The sequence below is a fragment of the Canis lupus genome, chromosome 4 (genome assembly GCF_003254725.2).
Source record: "Canis lupus dingo isolate Sandy chromosome 4, ASM325472v2, whole genome shotgun sequence".
Classification (NCBI taxonomy): domain Eukaryota; kingdom Metazoa; phylum Chordata; class Mammalia; order Carnivora; family Canidae; genus Canis; species Canis lupus.
In genome coordinates this window covers 19,967,293-19,989,041 of record NC_064246.1, presented here as the reverse complement: position 1 = coordinate 19,989,041, position 21,749 = coordinate 19,967,293, and the positions used below count along the sequence as shown (strand labels likewise).

The window sequence follows — 21,749 nt, the reverse complement described above, 5'->3', positions numbered from 1 at the left end:
TACTGCATTAATCAGGTATCCACCAAGACCAACCCCAGCTGACCATACCCCAAAACTGATAACAAGCAGAACCAGAAGAGGTCTGTAGGGGCCGAGACTGATTAAATCCCTTTAAAAGGAGGTGGATTGGGGGTCCCTGGGGCACCTGGGTGGCTCAATGGTTAAGCATCTGTCTTTGGCTCAGGTGATTCCGAAGTCCTGGAATCCAGTCCTGCATCGGTTTCCCGGAGGGAGCCTGCTTCTTCCTCTGCTTATGTCTCTGCCTCTCTCTGTCTCTCATGAAGCAATAAATAAAATCTTTAAAAACTAACAACGGGAGGATTTTGGCAGCAAACCGTCAGCCTCCTCAGACACTGACCCGCTATGTCTGACCACTTAAAAAGGCAGCTGCTGCTGAAGGTTCCGCATGACAATCTCGGAACAGAACTGAGATCCTTCACGGCTCAGACATAATAAGCAGTAAGTGCCGGAGATGACCCTGACAAGAAGGAGGCCTTATCTCAAGGGCGCACTCACACACTAGCTTCTTGTTTGGTTCCATAACTTCCTACCCGGTTATCTTCTGTCTTGTCTGGTAAGAGGCCACGTTAATCACGTGGTGAAATGCCACGGAGTCTGAAATCCTGAACCTGCTTTATAATTATGTTAACCTCGCTCTACGACCTAGTAAAGATGACCTTGTGCAAAGACCTAGCAGCTGTGTGTGCACATTCAGAGTGTGCTCTGGACTTTGTGTAGACGTTTGATACTTTCTTCTCCATGCATGAATATCTCACAGTGAAGAAACCTAATACTATAATGTATAATATAGTATAAACCTAATACTATAGTATTTTATAACTATAAAATACTAAAACCTAATTCTATACTGATCAAGAGAAAAACAGCCCAATTTTCATGAAATACATCCGTCTTTCTAGCTCAGCCACTGCCTTAACAATTGCTAACTGAGGTAATAGCTTACTTGTCCTAAACCGATGTCACCTAGTGCCCTCTGACCATGCGGGTTTTCTTCTGCCTGAAATGAGAAAAAAACCCAGCTCCATCTCTACATCCGTGTCCCTTGCTAAGTGCGGCCCTTCCCATAGCTGGTGTGTTTACTGTCAGAAGTCGTGCCTGGGCTGCCTAGTTCCAGCGGATCTCTGCCTCCTGGCTCCCCGAGGAGCCTGTGAGGCGTGAAGGGAAGTGGCCGCTGCGTCCGAGGAACCCGGCCGCCGCGCGGCTGGAGGCGTCTGCACGTGGCCCACACCCCGGCCGAGCGGCCCGGCGCGCTGGCCAAGCCCCGGCTGCGAGGCCCGCGGTCCGCCCAGGGGCCCGCCCGGCTCCTCAGTCGCGCCGTCTCCCTCACGCCGCTCTTCCTCCTCCTTCCGGTCCGGCTGGACGCGAGGAGGCCTGGCGAGGGCAGGTCCGTTTCCTGCCGGCTGCAGGCCCCACGGACCCCCGCCCCGCTCGCGGCGTCGCGGGACCGCCCGGACGTCCTCCCGCCGCCGGGAGCGCTGTGGGCCGCGGCGGGCCAGCTGGCAGACGCCCTGGCGGCCGCCGCGCGCCTGAGGGGAACTGCTGGCGGGGCCCAGGGCGTCCCCGCCCGAGACCGCGCCGCCGCCGCCATGGGTAAGGGGAGCGGACCAAGAGCCGACCCTGGGCTCTCCGTCCCAGGCTGAAGGCCGCGGCCGGGCGGGGAGAGGGGGTGGTGGTGGGCATCGAGGCCCCGGGGCGCAACTGGGGCCCGAACCGGGGGCCGGGGCCGGGGCTGGGCGGGGGCGCCCGGGGTCGCCATGGCAACGCGCGGCCGCCCCCGATTCCCTCAGGTCTCCGCCCCGGTTCTACGGCCTAATGGCCGAGGGCTCGAGGTCCGACGGCTTCCAAGGGGCGAAGACCGGGCCGGCCGGGGGGCTGCTCCCGGGTCGGTGGAACAGTCGGGGACGGGCGATGACTTTTCAGGTTTGGGGGTGGCGGAGGGAAGACGCGCCTCAGGTTTTGGCCTGGGTGCCTGACGCCGCGGGCGGGAGAGGTGCAGCGATGCGGCGCGGGACCCCGGGTGAGCCCTGCGCGGGGGGTCCTTGCGCGCCCGGGCCCTCTGGGGAGCCTTGGTGCGCGGAGGAAGGGAGGCGGGAGGGGGCCCTAGGCCCGGGCGAGATGCGGGGACTGGCCTTTGGCCTTGTCGGGGCTGCAGCCCGCGAGACACCTCTGCGAGCCTGGGCGGGGCGCGGCCCGAGGGTAATCGCCGCGGGGGCGAAGCTGCTGCCAGCCCCCAGCCCCGACCTGCCTGGGAGCCGCTGCAGATGCGCCCTTTGTCTGCTCGTCGCATCGCGAGTCACAGACCGTGATGGGCACCGTTAAGAAAAATGAGAATTAGTACAGATTATGAAACATCCAAGGGTCCCCTCCCCGCCCCCCAAAAAAGGGAGAATTGTACCACCATGCGGATTTGAAGGAATGATGTGTGTGCAGATTTTCCACCAGGTAGCTTGCTCATAGCAGTTGTGGCTGTTCGCATTTTTTTTTTTTAGATCCTGGGATTCCGTTTCAGGCTTCGCCCTTAGCTATCAGCTGAGAACTCGAATGCTAGATCGTTGGGAATCCTGGACTTTTGTTTAGTGAGGGAAAAACTGGTTCACTGAGACTAGTAAATTTACCAGAGATTTATGACATCCAAATTTCTAGGTTAACTAGGGATGAAATTTGTGGGAAAGAGAAAAAATAGATTTTTGTGAATTGAAAATAATCAATTACAAATCAGTTATTTATTTACTTACTTATTTTAAATATTTTATTTATTTATTCACGAGAGAGAGACAGAAGAGACACAGGCAGAGGGAGAAGCAGGCTCCGTGCAGGGAGCCTGATGCTGGACTCAATCCTGGGACTCGATCCCGGGACTTCAGGATCACTCCCTGGGCGGAAGGCAGGCGCTAAACTGCTGAGCCACCCAGGGATCCCCAAGTTTTTCCTTTATTTTAAAGTGGATCCGTTAACTTAGTTTTTGACTAAATCAGCTGTGTGGAAGGGTAGGGAACTTAACTGTGAAACGGCTGTTTTTATTTCCTCTGGGAAAATAAAGGTGTTATGCAATACAGAATTACAGTTGCGATGAAAAAACAAGATGGAAAGAGGGTTAAAATGAGCGAAAGAGGGGCACTTGGGTGGCGCAGTTAAGTAAGTGTCTGCTTGAGCTCAGATCAAGATCCCAGGGTCCTGGGAATCGGGACCCACATCTGGCTCCCTCTTCAGCAGGGAGCCTGCTTCTCCCTCTCCCTCCTGCTCCCTCTGCTTGTGCTCTCTTTTTCTCTCTCTATTAAATAAATAAATACAATCTTTAAAAAGGAACTTAAAAAAAAAAACGAATGAAAGAATTGAATGGCTTCTCCTGTATTCCCTTATTTTTTGGTGTGTTTTTATTTATCATGTTTATGGATGATATCATAATCTTAGCATTGTAGCTACCTTTTACTGCCAATTTATTCTGAACATTTTTTGCTTTGTGATTTATCCGTAGACCATGCCTGCTGTCTACCTTTTCATGAAACTCTTAGATATGTTGTTTATTACTCCAAACTTATCTACACAAAACATCATTTAAAAAAAAAAAAAACAAACTCATTATCTCTGAAGACGTACCACTAAAGTAAAACAAATACCAGAAAAGAACCAAGTTGCACGATCTTGAGAATAATTCATAAACTTTGGGGTGGACATGGTAGTGTTCTCTGGTATGTGTGAGAGAGACCTAAAGGGAAGTTAACCTAGGGGTGTGGATTAGTTAGGGAGACTAATTTGTCAACCAAGGAAAAACAAATCATTGTTGGTTTTATAAGGGGAATGAAAGGGTTTGTGTATTTTTCAGTGTCATGTCTTGCAAATGATGTTGATCTCCTTTCTTGTGCTTTCAGCTACAAAAGACCCCACAGCTGTAGAGAGAGCAAACTTGTTAAACATGGCTAAATTGAGTATCAAAGGACTCATTGAATCTGCTCTAAGCTTTGGCCGCACTTTGGATTCTGACTATCCTCCCTTGCAGCAGTTCTTTGTTGTTATGGAACATTGTCTGAAACACGGTCTTAAAGGTATCATGAGATTTTAAAAAAACTAATTAAATTTAAAATCCCCCCATTTCCATCTTAAACATCCTTGAAAATGTGATATTTGTTGAGGCCATAATTATTGTTACTTTATGTTTAAAAATACTGGGTGGGGGACGCCTGGGTGGCTCAGCGGTTGAGTGTCTCGTCTGCCTTTGGTTCAGGGTGTGATCCAGGGGGCCCTGGGATCGAGTCCCACATCGGGCTTCCTGCATGGAGCCTGCTTCTCCCTCTGCCTGTCTCTGATGAATAAATAAAATCTTAAAAAAAAAAAAAAAAATACTGGGTGGGTTGGTTTTGGGAGAAAACAGCCTACTGCTTTATGTTTTCTAATTGTCTTCAGAAAATGCCTTGTTAGTGTTTTGTAAAAACATTTGAAAAAAAAATTTGATTTTTCATTTCTTTCAATATACTCTGAACTGATTTCTATTTTCTAGGAAGTTATAGTTATTTAAAAATTTTTAAGCTTAGTGACTCCAATATGAAGTCTTATTACTAGTTTGAGCCTCTTGGCACCCTGGCACGTATCTAGAAAGGTTATCTTCTGGACTGGATTATTGTAGGAAAGTGAACGCTCCCTGGAAATTATGATAATATTGGATATTTTCATCTGTACAGTTAATACTGGTTTATCATCATGTAAAAAGTTTATATTAGATTTAGCTATTTAATATACATAGTATAATAACTGTTCTTTTACTTATTGTAATAACAGTTGTTGGTATTTTGGTCTTTAGTGCTTCTGATCAGCTATGTGAAGGGCTATGTAAGAGTTTATACTAACTTGACTATTACAAAGCTAAAAGAAACTTGGTTCCTTATGGGTATACTAGAAACCTGGCTAAGTTGGGAAGGCCTAGACATTCTGACTAAGGTACATGAAAATGGGGGTAAATGTAAACAGCACAAGAGGAGATTTACATAAACATGGTTTTTAAAAAATGTACTTCAAATTTTAATAAAATGTACTGCCAAAGGAGCCTTGGCATCAAAATTTAAGAAACTTGCAAATAGGGATCCCTGGGTGGTGCAGCAGTTTGGCGCCTGCCTTTGGCCCAGGGCGCGATCCTGGAGATCCGGGATCGAGTCCCGTGTCGGGCTCCCGGTGCATGGAGCCTGCTTCTCCCTCTGCCTATGTCTCTGCCTCTCTCTCTCTCTCTCTCTCTGTGTGACTATCATAAATAAATAAAAATTAAAAAAAAAAAGAAACTTGCAAATAGAACTTCAATAAAAACAAATTAAAATAAATAAATAATAATTTTTAAAAATTTGAGAAATTATGTGATGTTATTAAAGTATTCATTTCTCTTTTTGTTTGTTAAAAATTTTAGCTGAGATATAATTAATACATTAGTTTCAGGTGCACAACATAATGATTTGATATTTTTATGTATTGTGGAATGATCACCATACTGTCTAATTGATATCCATGCACATACATAGTTAAAATTATTTTTTCTTATTATGAACTTTTAAGATTTACACTCTTAGCAACTTACAAATACACAATACTATTAACTGTAGTCATCATGCTGTATATTACATCCCTATGTCTTATTTTATAACTGAAAGTTTATTTTTTTTATTTTTATTTTTTTAAATTTTATTTATTTATGATAGGCACACAGTGAGAGAGAGAGGCAGAGACACAGGCAGAGGGAGAAGCAGGCTTCATGCACCGGGAGCCTGACGTGGGATTCGATCCTGGGTCTCCAGGATGGCGCCCTGGGCCAAAGGCAGGCGCTAAACCGCTGCGCCACCCAGGGATTCCGAAAGTTTATATTTCTTACCCATTTCCTTTACCCCCACCCTCTGCCTCTGCATCAATCTGTTCTGTACCTATGAATTTGGTTTCTGTTTTTTAGATTCCACTATTTCTTTAGTTAAAGACAAAGTAATTTTTAAAAATTACAAATAATAGTAAAACCTACTCTTTTTGTACAAGAATCAAACAACATAGAAGCACCTAGAGCAAAAACAATTTCCTTCATTGTCTTCCATTCATCTCCCTAAAGGGAATTCTTGTCATTCTTCTGAGGCTCTTTTCCTTTTTTTTTTTTTTTTTTTTACTCTGCATAGAATTATGCTAGTATTATTATTCTGTGACTTTGTTTAAAAAAAAATTAATGATATGGTTTGGAGATCTTTCCATTTATGTTGAGGTCTTTGTCACATTTTTAATGGCTCTATATAATGGCATAGTATATGTGTGCCAAAACTTACTTAATTGCCCTCCTCTTAATGTACCATTAGGTTGTTTCCAATTTTTTACTATTAAAATTGTGCTGTTAAGAACATGTTTTGGATATATGTGTTTATATGCTTGTTCTGTAGGATAGGGTTCCTCAGAGTAGAATCACTGGGTCAAAGGATATAGGCAACTGGCCTCTATGAAGGCTTCATGGTTTTATCAAATGTCAGTGGATGTAGGTGTGTTTCCCCACATTTTGCCTACTCTTGATACTATCCGTTTCTGCTTTTTTCAATACATCAGGAACTCACCAGTCTGATCTAACAACCTGGAGGATTTTGTTTTGTTTTAGTTTTTTTAATTTTTAAAAACATTTAAAAGATTTTTTCAATTTTAATTTTTTTAATACTTTCAGTTTTATTTATTTATTTTTTAAGATTTCATTTATTTATTTCTTAGAGCACAAGCAAGGGAAGCAGCAGGCCAAGGGAGGAGAAGCAGGCTCCTCACTGGATAGGGAACCTGATGGCTGGTTCCATCCCAGGCCCCTGGGATCATGACCTGAGTGAAGGCAGACTTTTAACTGACTGAGCCACCCAGGTGCCCCATACCTTGAGTTTTAATTTGCTTTTTGAAAAGCTTTCTATTTAAAAAAAAATAGCAGTGACCTAAATCTTTATTTTCCCTTAGGCTACAGAAATGGAATTTGCTAAATGATGGCCAAATAGTTCAATTTTAAGCTTTTTTTCTGAATTTATTTTCCTTTACTTCACAAAATGTCATAAGGCATGTCCTAACAGTCATATCATAGGCTTGTCTTGATGAATCATTATGAAGCCACATTGTGCTGATTAATTTTTTCCCCCCAAGGGAAAATTGCCTACCTTGTCCTTGATTGGTGATTGTCCTTGAGTGGTACATATAATAGGTGCCCTTGATCTGCAGGAGATCTGGTCAGTATTAAGAAAGAAATGTATAGTGATTTCATGGTTTTATATTACCCAATTCTCAGAATAAAAAGTCACAATTTTTCATGTTAAAAGTAAAATAACTGGACGCCTGGGTGGCTCAGTCAAGTGTCTGCCTTTGGCTCAGGTCATGATCCGGGTCCCGGATTTGAGCCCCAAGTCCTGCTCCCTGCTCAGTGGAGAGTCTGCTTCTCCCTCTCCTTCTGCTGTTCCCCCTCTGTCAAATAAATAAAATCTTTAAAAAAGTGAAATAACTTTTTATTTGTCCTTGGTTTATTTAATAAACTGATAAAAATCAAACTACTAGGGCTGCCAGCATTTTAATTTTTGGTACTGGTAAAGAATAAGGCCTGTTGTTTTTTTTTACTTTGATTATGTGCCTGCATATTTCTGATAGGGAAGAATGGCCAAGATATATTTATGTGTGTATGTTTGTTTATTTTCTTTTTTTTCATATTTCTGATAAGAAAAAAATACCAGGATCCTGATGAACAGGTTCCTGATCAACAGTGCTGTGTTGTGATAGGAGAGGAAGGTTTCTGAATAAGTGTATTTTAAATTAGGAATGTTGAAACTAAAAAAAAAAAAAAAAAAAAAGGAACGTTGAAACTAAATATTTAAAAGGTAGCTATTTCAACTTTATGTTTTTATTTTTTTTTTTAAAGATTTATTTATTTATTCATGATAGACACAGAGAGAGGCAGAGACACAGGCAGAGGGAGAAGCAGGCTCCATGCAGGGAGCCTGATGTGGGACTTGATCCCGGGACTCCAGGATCACACCCTGGGCCAAAGGCAGGCGCCAAACCGCTGAGCCACCCAGGGATCCCCTTATTACAACTTTATATATTGAAGTTGTATGCATTATATATACTTTTTTTTTTTCAGTAAGAAAATCATTTTTGAGTTATAACAAAACAATCTGGGGCCCTTTGGAACTGGTAGAGAAATTGTACCCAGAAGCGGAGGAAATAGGAGCCAGTGTTCGGGATTTACCTGGTCTTAAGTAAGTAATCTTATTTCTTGTTCATTTCTAACCACAGAAGTATATTTGCTGTTCCTTAAAAGTAGTTCACACCCTCTTAATCTTCTCTCAGCCTTAGTAGCCTTCTTCCATTCTCTTCTAATAAAATTCTGTTCTTTCTTTATGGCTCAGCTCAAATTTCATTTTCTTTATGAAATTTCTCTTAGTCCCTTTAGCAAGAATTAACTGCTTTTTCTTTTATACCTTATCACTATAGTCACTCCTTTATTATGTATCACTGATTTTACATTGTATTTCAAGAAACTACAGGTCCCTTTAAGACAGGATGTATCAATCATGCATTTCTATTTCCTGAGTGTTAAGCTAATTTGCAGTAGTAAGCTAGTAGGCAACCAGTAACTATTTGTTGAAGACTGATTTAGGTTAAATCCAAGGCAAAGGCTCAGGAGATTTGAATTCTCAGATAAGCTATTTATATATATGGAGCTTGTGCAAATTACTTTTCTTTCTCTTAAAATTGGGACCTATAGTGTCATCTGCCCATTTCACTACACAAATGTATGTAAAATGTTATAAAAGCTTAATAAAGATTTAAAATGATAAAGCCAAGTTCTTATGTTTTCCTTTAGTTTATCATAAATCTTGTGAATGAGATAGCCTGTCAGATCAGTTTGCTTTCTCTTAGCTTAATAATTGAGAGTTTTACATGTTATAAGGAATATAATAATGTTTTCTTGTTGTTAATATCCAAATATTTCCAAGTTGGATTTAATTGAATGATAAAAGTAAATGGCTACTATTTATTAAGCACTGTCTCAGGGTAATAAAATAATTGGTTTATGTGAATTATCTCATTTAGTGCTTACATCAGTCTTACAGGATAGAGATTATTATAATAAGTGCATAGAACTGAAAAATAAAGGTCAGAGGAGTTAACAGTTAATAAGTGGCAGAGCCAGGTTTCAAACCCAGTTTTAAAATTTATTAAATTTATTATTATTATTTTTGTAAGTAATCTCTCTACCCATTGTGCGGCTTAAACTCATGACACTGAGATCAAGAGTTGCATGCCTGACTGAGCCAGCCAGATGTCCCTCAGACCTAGTTTTTAGAGTTAAATAGCAAGTGATGTTCATATTTATGTTTCTTTTTTTTAATAAATAAATTTTTTTAAAGATTTTATTTATTTATTCATGAGAGGCAGAGAGAGAGGCAGAGACACAGGCAGAGGGAGAAGCAGGCTCCATGCAGGGAGCCCAATGTGGGACTCGATCCTGAGACTCCAGGATCACGCCCTGGGCCGAAGGCAGGCGCTAAACCGCTGAGCCACCCAGGGATCCCCATATTTATGTTTCTTATAATGGCATAGAGGTGTAGTGATTTTTAGCAAAGACAGAAGAAATAGGGAATTATAACTCTCCAAAAGAGAAATATAAGAAGGGGTGCCTGGCTTGCTCAGTCGGTAAAGCATAATGACTCTTTATCTCGGAGTTGTGAGTTCAGGCCCCACATTGGGTGTAGAGATTATTTTAAAAAGAAAAGAAAAGAAAAGAAAAGAAAAGAAATATAAGATTTGGTCATTTTAATATGAAAATACATGTTCATATTGTTTTTAAAAGCTTAACTCATTAAAAGTAAAAAATTTTCCTTCAAATGGCTAAACCATAAGAAGCTCGTTAGCTGTTTAGTAGTGAAGATTGACTTTCCTCCCGCACTACCTGCCAAAAAGTTCTTTGTATAAGAAAACATAAAAATGTGAATGATATCTTTCTCTTTGAAAAACCATACATATTCTGTAAAACTTGCTTTACTTTTACTAAATGATGGAACTTGGAAAAGAGGTATGAGATTGAATTTTTTAAGGACAACCTCATAGAGAAACATTTGAAAAATAACAAGCATCCTGGTGGTTTCTCTTTTTGATTACCAGGTTGTACCTTCTTAGCTTTGTTATATTTTTAAAATTCAGATATAATGTCAGTTACTTTTTGAAGGCATCATACTGCTTTATTTGATAAATTTTGCATATCCTTTTTTTCCTTTTTTAAACTTTTTTTTTTAAGTAACCTCCACACCCAGTGTGAGTCTTGAACTCACAACCTGGAGATCAAGAATCATATGCTCTATTGATTAAGCCAGTCAGGCTCCCCTTGCATATTCATCTCTAGAGGGATAAGCCCATTCGGTCAAAATATTTCATGTAGAGATAATCCTTACTATTTAGAGATTCATTTCATCCAAGTCATAAAATGGTACCTAGATGTCCTATAGGTACAGGTTTACCTTAGAGACTTAAATAGCTTCCAGGAACTGCTTTGCATGGTCAAAGAACTGGCTTTGAACTGTAGAAACAAACTATAGAAACAAAGACAAAACTATGATAAATTGCAGTTTTTCTTTATTAATATGGACCTTGACTGAGAGAGAATATGTAGTCTCTTATAATATATAGACTGGGCCTGTCTTCTGACCTGTTGGTTTTGCTTTTTAGGACCCCTCTGGGTCGTGCAAGAGCATGGCTTCGATTAGCCCTCATGCAAAAAAAAATGGCTGATTACCTGCGTTGCTTAATTATCCAGAGGGATCTCTTAAGGTTAGTACGATTAAATCATGTTCATTTCCATTTTTTAAATCTCATTTATATCCTGTTTTCCAAAAAGAATTACAGATGTAGTACAAAAGCATACATAGAATACCGTAAGATGGTATAAAATAAAAGAAGAACAACAGGAGAGAGAAAATCTTGTAGGGACATAACATGGATCATGAACTAGCCTAAAAAATGAGTACCATAAGCTTTGTATTGACCAATAAGAGGGAGATTTATTTATATTTATATGTTATATTTCTTTTTTTTTTTTTTTTTTATGATAGTCACAGAGAGAGAGAGAGGCAGAGACATAGGCAGGGGGAGAAAGAAGTAGGCTTCATGCACCGGGAGCCCGATGTGGGATTCGATCCCAGGTCTCCAGGATCGCGCCCTAGGCCAAAGGCAGGCGCCAAACCACTGTGCCACCCAGGGATCCCTATATGTTATATTTCTAAGCTAGTTTCATTTTTTACCTGAATTACAGTTGAATATGAGTAAAAATTTGTGTTGGGATTTAGGGCCTTAATTCAACAGGTTTCTTTTTATTTATTTTTTTAGAGAGGAAGATGGGATTGGGGGCAGAAGCAGAGAAAGAATCCTAAGCAGACTCTATGCCCACCATGGAGCCCACTCGGGGCTCAGTCTCACAACCCTGAGATCATGACCTGAGTGGAAATCAGCAGTTAGATGCTTACCTAACTGAACCACCCAGGCACCCCAATAGGTTTCTTTTTAGATTTTGGATGTCCAAACTACAGCTTTGGCTGTATTGTGGGCACTTTTTAAATTGTCAGTTTAAATTGAAGGCCAGTGGAGCGCCTGGGTGGCTCAGTGTTGAACATTTTGCCTTCGGCTCAGGGCGTGATCCTGGAGTCCTGGGATCAAGTCTTCTCCGTCTGCCTATGTCTCTGCCTCTCTCTGTGTGTCTCTCATGAATAAATAAATAAAATCCTTAAAAAATAATAAAATAAATAAATTGAAGGCCATTGAGTGTTGACAATTAAGTGGCACAGTGAAGATGACTGGAAAACATTAACTTGTTATTGTTAGTTGACATTGTGCTGAGGTTGATGGGAAGTTGAGTTTATAAATAGCCTGGTCTATGCACTGATTTAGATATCTCAATTTCAGGGATAAGTCTCATCATACGGACCATTCATTGTTTATCTTTGAAGCTTTTTATTTAACAGAATGGATTCATCCTTTTGAAAAATGTAATAGTGAACATAGCTGTGATAACACCCCCATTGAAACTTTTGTTTTCAGTATTAATTTCTTGAGTAAATTGCCTTCATATTGTAATAAGTAGAAAGGAGGCCAGATGTTTACGACTTTCAAAGTATGGTAATCTGTTGTTAAAGGGAGTGGCCCACAGCAGTCTCTCCGTTTGCCCTTTTTCTCATGGAGTGCCTCTCTGACGTCCTGGAGAGTCTGGTCATTTTTGATAATAACTTATGACTTTGGTTGTATACCTTGGTTTTCCCACCTGTTAAATGAGAATGACCATACTTTAAGCTCCAGCAATTTCTCAATAATATTGTGAAGGTCAATTAAAGTGATTAAATAATGTACATGGGACTTCTTAAGGAAGACATGAGACAGTGATAATTAGCTCTATGAATACATAATTGTCAAGTCTTAGTTGTTTGGGTTTTTTTTTAAGATTTTATTTATTCATGTGAGACACAGAGAGAGAGGCAGAGACACAGGCAGAGGGAGAAGCAGGCTTCCCACAAGGAGCCTGATACGGGGCTCATTCCCGGATCCTGGGATCACGCCCTGAGACGAAGGCAGATGTTCAACTACTGAGCCACCCAGGCGTCCCAAGTCTTAGTTTTTAGACTGTCCTTTTTCTTTCACAAGTCTCTTGTTTGAATATTTTTTAGAATATAGATCTGCGTTAAGTATTTTTAATTGATGATTATTAAGAAAACTACAATATACATGTCAAATACACTGATTTGAACATGGGCTTTGGAATATTCATATGTTCATTCTCTGCCTTAGTCTTCATCCCAAGATTCTTTTTTTTTTTTTTTTTTTAAGATTTTATTTATTTATTCATGAGAGACACAGAGAAAGAGAGAGAAAGGCAGAGGCACAGGCAGTGGGAGAAGCAGGCTCCATGCAGGGAGCCTGACATGGGACTCGATCCCGGGTCTCCAGGATCAGGCCCTGGGCTGAAGGTGGCACTAAACCACGGAGCCACCCGGGATGCCCCAAAGATTCTTAATAAATCCTAGAACTGAAAAGTCAACTGTAACAAAAACTACTGTAATCAAATGAGTGACAGTCACTATGTCTTCAGAGAGTCACAGACATTCCAGGCCTCAGTGATACCTCTTTTCTTTTCATATATATATTTTTGCTTCTCTTTTCTTCCTCTCAAGGTTCCTTTTTCCTCTTTCATCACCTTCAGTACCTTTCTTTTACCTTGTCTATATGGATGTTAACATTTCAAAAAGTTTAAATTCTTCAGATATAGAAAGGCTAATTTGAAGAGACCAAATTTGTATGGATTCTATGTTTATATTATGGGGCTGAGATTTTAAAATTTAGTGTTTGAAGTAAATTTGTGTTTTAAGGTTTTTATATTAATTTCCACAGTGAATTTTATGAGTATCATGCACTAATGATGGAAGAAGAAGGAGCAGTAATTGTTGGGCTGCTGGTTGGCCTGAATGTGATAGATGCTAACCTGTGTGTAAAGGGAGAAGATTTAGACTCACAAGTAAGTGAAAGTGACTAATACCAAATACAGAGTGATTTTTAGTTTGCACCGTTCCTCTTGGATCCAGTTTATAACTCTTAAACACTAAAGAAAAATTAAGAATGAAATTCAGTTGCATGTTAAGTGTACTTCTAATATTTCTCCCCTTTAACTAAAAACAGCATGATTTACTTTAGGTTGGAGTGATTGATTTTTCCATGTATTTAAAGAATGAAGAAGATATTGGAAATAAAGAAAGGTATGATTTCATAAGTTATTTCACATGTTGTATTTTTTATGTAGCCCTCACCAATTACCATGAGATCCATCTACTGATAATGTAGTATTTTTATTTTTCTTTTTGATTATGTAGTTTTTATTTCCCCTTTTTGAGTGTAGTTCCTGTTTTGTTTTGTTTTAGCTTCCACATACAAGTTTTACAAAGCAAAAATCACATTGAATGAGGCTTTAGTATGAAGTATGGCTTTTGATCACACATGTAGTTCCTGAGACCCTTTTTTAAAAAATATTTTATTTATTTATTTGAGAAAAAGAGAGAGAGATTATAAGTGGGGGGAGGGTCAGAGAGAGGAGCAGACTCCCTGCTGAGCAGGGAGCGTGATGCCAAGCTTGATCCCAGGATCCTGAGGTTAGGACCTGAGCCAAAGTCAGATGCTTAACCACCAGAGCTGCCCAAGTGCACCGAGATCCATTTTTTTTTTTTAATTTTTATTTATTTATGATAGTCACAGAGAGAGAGAGAGAGGCAGAGACACAGGCAGAGGGAGAAGCAGGCTCCATGCACCGGGAGCCCGACGTGGGATTCGATCCTGGGTCTCCAGGATCGCGCCCTGGGCCAAAGGCAGGCGCTAAACCGCTGCGCCACCCAGGGATTCCCCCCCCCCTTTTTTTTTTTTTTAAGATTTCATTTATTTATTCATGAGAGACACAGAGAGAGGCAGAGACACAGGGACACAGGCAGAGGGAGAAGCAGGCTTTTTGCAGGGAGCCTGATGCAGGACTCAATCCCAGGACCCCGGGATAACGACCTGAGCCGAAGACAGGCTCAGCCACTGAGTCATCCAGGCGCCTCAACCTAGACCCTTTTTTTTTTTTTTTTAAAGATTTTATTTATCTATTCATGAGAAACATACACAGAGAGAGGCAGAGACACAGGCAGAGAGAGAAGCAGGCTCCAGGCAGGGAGCCTGACCTGATGTGGGACTCAATCCTGGGATTCCAGGATCACTTCCTGAGCTGAAGTCAGACGCTTAACTGCTGAGCCACCCAAGGCATCCCAAAAAAGTTCTTAAATACACTTTTTAGGGCAGCCTGGGTGGCTCAGTGGTTTAGTGCCACCTTCAGCCTAGGGCGTGATCCTGGAGACCTGGGATCGAGTCCACATCAGGCTCCCTGCATGGAGCCTGCTTCTCCCTCTGCCTGTGTCTCTGCCTCTCTTCCTCTCTGTGTCTCTCATGAATAAATAAATGAAATCTTTAAAAAATAAATAAAAATTTCTAAAAAATCAAAATTCTTTAAAAAAAATAAATACACTTTTTAATGGAGATGCCTGGGTGGCTTAGTTGGTTAAGAATCTACCTCCAGCTCAGATCATGATCTCAGGTTCCTGGGGTCAAGCCCTGCATTGGGCTTCCTGCCCAGCAGGGAGCCTGCTTCTCCCTCTCCCTCTGCCTACAACTCCTCTGCTTGTGTTCTTTTTTTTCTCTCTCTGTCAAATAAATTAAAATCTTTTAAAAATGTCTGTATAGGGGCACCTGAGTGGCTCAGTGGTTGAGCCTTTGCCTTTGGCTTGGGTCATGATCCTGGAATTGAGTTCCACATCAGGCATCCCGCAAAGAGCCTGCTTCTCCCTCTGCTTATGTCTCTGCCTCTTTCTCTCTGTATTTCTCATGAATAAATAAATAAAATCTTCAGTAAAAAACGTGTGCATGTACATACTTTTTAATGGTATTGTTAGATTACTTGCTAATACTAGACTTAAGAAGGGTTGTAATTAGTACACAGCCTACTGCTACATTATTATAAAGATTCTTGAATTTTATTTTCAAGGCAAGATAATGTTTTTTGCCATTATGGTTTTACAGCAATTTTAGATGATGTAGGCATTTTTTTTTTTTGGTCATCCAGTAAATACCTTTCCAACTGATGCAAAGCTTCTTTTCCTCCTCTTTAGGAATGTTCAAATTGCTGCCATATTAGACCAGAAAAATTATGTTGAAGAATTAAATAGACAACTGAAGTAAGTATTATGGATACTTGGATACTTGTGAATATTGTTTTAAAGGTTTTCTTCACCATTTTCAAGTCAGCTTTATCCTCTTCCTTCCTATTAAGCTCCTTTGAGAAAGGGTTGAGGGAGGGATCCCTGGGTGGCGCAGCGGTTTGGCGCCTGCCTTTGGCCCAGGGCGCAATCCTGGAGACCCGGGATCGAATCCCACGTCGGGCTCCCGGTGCATGGAGCCTGCTTCTCCCTCTGCCAGTGTCTCTGCGCCTCTCTCTCTCTCTCTGTGACTATCATAAATAAATAAAAATTAAAAAAAAATTTTAAGAAAGGGTTGAGGGAGTAGAGAATGGAAATTAAGATACAGAGAAATTATTGGAGAGAATTCAGTTTCAGCAAAAAAATCAGAGTCAGATTTTCAGATAGGACCTTTGGAGAATTTAAAGATAGAATTTCTGAGGAGGGATCAAAAAAAACAAGGACAGAATTTCAAACTTCTCCTGTACCCTTGAGAAGAAATGACTAGATAGAGCAGAAATTTATATCCTTTGCATGGTTCTAAAATTTATTTTTCTTACTTCAAAGAGCTTCATGTGTAAATGTGGCTGTTGTCTCCAATGGTGGGAGAATTTTCCTTACAGTGTCACCTGGACATTGAAGGTGTCAGTGAATAGTTGGAAGAATTTCTGAGATCTATGTGTAAAATAGTATAATGCAGTTCTAAACTTTTAAAATTTTATTTATTTATTTATTTAATTTATTTATTTATTCATTTATTTGAGAGAGAGAGAGCATGAGATAGAGGAGGGTCAGAGGGAGAAGCAGACACCATGCTGAATGGGAAGCTGGATGCGCGGTTCCATCCTGGAACTCCAGAATCATGACGTGAGCAGAAGGCAGCTGCTTAACTGACTGAACCTCTCAGGCACCCCTAGTGCACTTTGGACTAATAGAAGTAGGATGTGAGTCATGTAGACATTTAAAAATTTTTAGTGACCACATTAAAAAGGTAAAAAAAGAGACATGAAATTAACTTAAAAATGCATTTTATTCAACCTAGTTTACCCAAGGTATTATCATTTTAGTATGTAATCATATAAAAATTATTCATGAGATATTTTATATTCTTTCTTTGTATTGCCTTTACAATCCAATGTATATTTTACACTTACAGTATATTTCAGTTTGGACTAGATAGCACAGGTATAGGGAATAATATTAGAAATGAGTTAGAATTAGAATTAGAAATTTCTAACTCTAATAATAGTTAGAAATGGATTGTTCCCATTAATTAAAATGAATAATTAGCAAAAATGACTTTCTCTGGGTGATGGGCATTATGAATAATTTTTAAATTTTTTTATACTTTTCTGATTAAGTTTCATTCAGTCAGAAAATACAATTAAGCATTTTCGCATTTTAGAAAAAATCTAAGAAGCTGTAAGTTTTGCTTTCTCTGAAGTTAGATAGGAAAGATCTTGTAGCATTGTCCTTTTAATCATGGAGTTTTAATGATTGATGTTGTAGGAAATACATGTATGTTTGTTTTATAACTTTTATTTCTGAGATTATATTTCTAAATGCAACTTTGTATTGCTTACTTATTTACTTTTAATGCTTTATTCACTTTTGGGAACAGGTGATATAATCACATAGTTTAACAAAAGGAACATCGAACAAAAAGCCTCCTTCTTCCCTGATCTCCAGCCACCTAGTGGTTTCCCTCTTTGGGATTAATAAATATGTTCTTGTGTATGCCTCCAGAGATACTTTATACAACTAGACAAGAATATGCGTATATATTCTTAGAGTTCTCACCTTCCCCTCAGTTTTTTACACATAAAATAGTATAAATTTTATACTATTCTATACTTCACTGTTATTACTTAACAGTTTATATTAGATTCTGTTCCATTTGGTTCAGTTTTCTCATTCTTAAATATATGTATTAAATAATTTACAACAGCACTAGTGCCTTTTTTACATTTTACAGATTTAAAACTGTTTTGTTGTTTTTCCGATTAGAAGGTTTCTGTATATTTAGAGCATTTTAAAAAGTATAGGAAATAGACAAAAAATAGATCTCACATATTATCCCTCATTCAAAGAAAACTGGTATTGAGGATTTATTTTCAAAAGTGCTTTTTTTTTTTAAAGGTTTTATTTATTTGACAGAGGGGGAGAGAGAGCACAAGTAGGGAGTGGCAGGAGGTAGAGGGAGAAGCAGGCTCCCTGCTGAGCAACCCTCACTCCCCCCATGGAACTCTGATCCCAGGATCCTGGGTTTATGACCTGAGTGGAAGGTAGATGCTTAACCCGCTAAGCACCCCCCACGCCCCTAAAAGTGCTTTTTTGATTAATATTTTACTGATTCTCGCATAAAGGTAGGACAGGTATTATCTGATTTATAGATAAGGAAATTGAAGCTCAGAAAGGTTTTACAGCTTTCAAGGTGACATAAAGTAGAAAAGCAGGGGACTATAGCCTTGGTCCTTTGTCTCTTAGTCCCACACCTGTTATATCTCCCCATTCAGATACCCTGTTGCTGTTTGTGAAAAACTCAAGTTGTTTACCTAAGAATGATTATTTAAAAATGATTTAGTATGGGGGCACCTGGGTGGCTCAGTGGTTGAACGTCTGCCTTCAGCTCAGGGCGTGATCCCAGAGTCTGGGGATCGAGTCCTGCATCGGGCTCCCCTCAAAGAGCCTGCTTCTCCCTCTGCCTGTGTCTCTGCCTCTCTCTGTGTCTCCCATGAATAAATACATGAAATCTTAAAAAAAAAAAGATTTAGGGATCCCTGGGTGGCGCAGCGGTTTGGCGCCTGCCTTTGGCCCAGGGCGCGATCCTGGAGACCCAGGATCGAATCCCACGTCGGGCTCCCGGTGCATGGAGCCTGCTTCTCCCTCTGCCTATGTCTCTGCCTCTCTCTCTCTCTCTCTGTGACTATCATAAATAAAAATAAAATAAATTTTAAAAAAAAGATTTAATATGAATGAAAAAATATTTTTCTTGTTTCACCAGTTAAAATGCCAATATTTATTTCTGAGGTTGGTATAAAATTTGTTTAAATCTATTGTAGGTTTTATTGTGATGTAAAATATTATGTTATGAAAGAAAGCTTGAGATAGTAGAATCAAGGCCTTGAAAACAGACTAAATAAAATGTACAGTAGTGTCCAGTCTGGATCAATTTAAACAAAGATGCAAAAAACTAAGTTGTTCATTCAACTTAACCTGATTTTTAACTATATCTTTGAGAGTCAGGGTGTTTGCTTAGCTGCAGGCTGACCAGGTACTGATGTGAATTTCATATTCACATTTCCCCAACTATGAGTGATGTTAGAGGTCTGTAAGTGATTGTGAAAATGGAGAATGGAAACAAGATGGGGGCTTGTGTTGAAGATAGCTATGAACACTTGTTAAGCCACGTGATTATAAGGTGGGTATTTAAAGTTCATCCTTTGAAAGATAATTTAAACTTTTAGTTTTAACAATATTTGACAGTCTTTGTGTGGAATCCATTCCTAAGTATTACAAGTTAAGTGTAAGAAGAACTCTAAGACGGTAACAAAAAATGATGAGCAACACAAAATGGAATTTTGATAGAAATGATTCTTTTGATCCAGTCTTTATTGCTTTCCTAGCCAAATCAGGTTATTCAACTTAATGAAATATCCCACACTCAAAAATTCAGGGTAATTGGTGCATGTTAGTCATCATGATAAGTCCAGGATAGCATACTTTTTCTTGCCTTTGTGAGTTTGTGTGATTTGAATGAGTTGTTTTTTTGTTTTTTTGTTTTTTTTTAAATTTCAGCAGCACAGTCAGCAGTCTCCATTCAAGAGTTGACTCATTAGAAAAGTCAAATACTAAGCTGATTGAAGAGGTATTGTAACCCAGCCATAGATAATTGCCTTTCACGGACCGAGTATTTGTGATTCTTTTCCATTTAAGTAGGAATGCATTAAGTACGCATGAGCACATACACACACTTTTTCATCATTATGATGGAATATTTGCAATGTAGTTGTAATTGATTATAAGTTCTAGAGAAACCACATTTTCTCAGGTAAATTCTCAGGTGAATCTGAATTGTTTGAAATACTCCTAGAAATGAGCCCCAAAGATGGCACTCATACAAGCTCTTCTGTAAATAAGCTGTGATTCTCATTTTAAAATCTGGGTGATCTGTATTTAGATAACGAATCACCTATAGTTAGAAATTCCTGTTATAGTGATACTGTCCCTCTTGTTCCACTCTTGAGATTACTTTTATTTACAAGCACTGCTGCATGATCATGGCCCCCCTTTCTCCACCCAAGTATAAACCTCATTCCCCATGCTCTGTTTTCCTGTGTTGTCAAAGTGGTTATCTGGTGCTACCAGACCAGAAATTTATCTCCATTCTCTTTTTAGTACTGTTTGTAAAGTTGCTTTAGATAAGTTTTTTTTTTTTTTTAATCTGTCAAACCACAGAATTACTGCTTTCTATTTTCAGAATTATTTAGGCTAGTGGAAGAAATCTGTTATGAATGCTCTGAACCTACTTTCTGTGTTAATTAAAATTCTTATTTCTTTTAGAATTGGCTTAATTTTTCCAAACCAGGGAGCACTTAAATATGATTGCAAATCCATTTTTATTTTGATAATTTGGGACCATTTGATAGTGGGATTTTTTTGGTTTTGGTTTTGGTTTTTATTATGATGAGTGTACTCTTTAATCCCCATCAACCTATATCATCCATTCCCCCCAGCCACCTTCCCTCTGGTAACCATCAGTTTGTTCTCTATAGGGAAGGGTCTGTTTCTTGGTTTCTCTCTCTCTTTTCCTTTGCTCATTTGTTTCTTAAATTCCACATGAATGAGACCATATGGTATTTGTCTTTTTCTGACTTATTTTGCCTTGCATTAAACTGTGTAGCTTTATCCATGTTGTTACAAATGGCAAGATTTCATTCATTTTTTTTGACTGAATAATATTCCATTGTATATAGATACCACATCTTCTTTATCCATATTCATCTATTGATGGACACTTGGGCTGCTTCCATAGTTTGGCTGTTGTAAATAATGCTCCAATAAACAAGGATGCATGTATCTCTATGAATTCCTGTTTTTGTATTTTTAGCTAAATACCCAGTAGTGTAATTACTGGATGGTAGGATAGTTCTATTTTTAATTTTTTGAGGAAACTTCATACTGTTTTCCACAGTGACTGAACCAGTTTGTATTCCCACCAACACTGCACTGAGGGTTCCTTTTTCTCCGTATCCTTGCCAGCACCTGTTGTTTCTTGTATTTTTTATTTTACCCATTCTGACAGGTGGTATTTCATTGTAGTTTTTACTTGCATTTCCCTGATGATGAGTGATATTGAGCATCTTGTCAGTGTCTGTTGGCCATCAGGACCATCCGATAGTTTGATAGATTGAGACCACATTAGAGCTGCTCAATAGTTTGTGCCTCTTCTTGGCCTTAGGTGCACTGTGAAGTTCAAGTTATATCTGTAATGAAGTGTTCAGAAATTTATTTGCAAGTCAACATTGAGAGTGGTCCCTTCTTTCCTTTCCTAGAATCCTTCTTTTCATTCTAGGCCTCAGAACCAAACCACTTAGTTTAACTCTGATGGTGAGAAATGCCTCATATTTGTGATGGTCACTCAGTGTTGTGTATTTCAGAGGATGTCCTGTTTGGTTATCATGAAGGTCTATATCACATTTTCAATGATGGCACAGCCTTCTTTTCTTACAGATCTTTTTATTTCTACACAAGTTTTTTTTTTTTTTTTTTTTAGAACTTTACACAAGTCTTTACAGACTTACTGTTTCATGACACTGTATTCAGAACATATTTAAATCAGATACTCATATGTTTTAACTGACATTTTGACTAATAAGGAAATACTAGAAATAAGAGTTTAACTTTTTTATTGGTATCTTAGGATAACAGCACATTTTTCTTAGGAAAGCTTCTGTAGATATGAGA

The 21,749-nt window shown here is 39.3% G+C and overlaps 1 protein-coding gene across 9 annotated transcripts in view; it reads left to right on the top strand.

Moving 5' to 3' along the window:
* The first annotated feature begins 1,357 nt into the window (after positions 1–1,357).
* Positions 1,358–21,749, top strand: part of RUFY2 (RUN and FYVE domain containing 2) — a 52,480-nt gene continuing 32,088 nt past the window's right edge. For 5 of the 9 annotated variants that reach the window (XM_049108997.1, XM_049108996.1, XM_035715366.2 and 2 more), the window contains exons 1-8: positions 1,761–1,941; positions 3,891–4,064; positions 8,126–8,243; positions 10,714–10,815; positions 13,420–13,543; positions 13,720–13,781; positions 15,717–15,782; positions 19,581–19,650. In XM_049108997.1, the coding sequence (XP_048964954.1) occupies positions 1,776–1,941; positions 3,891–4,064; positions 8,126–8,243; positions 10,714–10,815; positions 13,420–13,543; positions 13,720–13,781; positions 15,717–15,782; positions 19,581–19,650 (882 nt within the window). In that variant the 5' untranslated portion in view covers positions 1,761–1,775. Of the gene's footprint in view, positions 1,612–1,760; positions 2,039–3,890; positions 4,065–8,125; positions 8,244–10,713; positions 10,816–13,419; positions 13,544–13,719; positions 13,782–15,716; positions 15,783–19,580; positions 19,651–21,749 lie in introns of those variants that run through there. The other 4 variants (XM_025434821.3, XM_035715367.2, XM_025434818.3 and 1 more) reach the window with 4 other exon arrangements.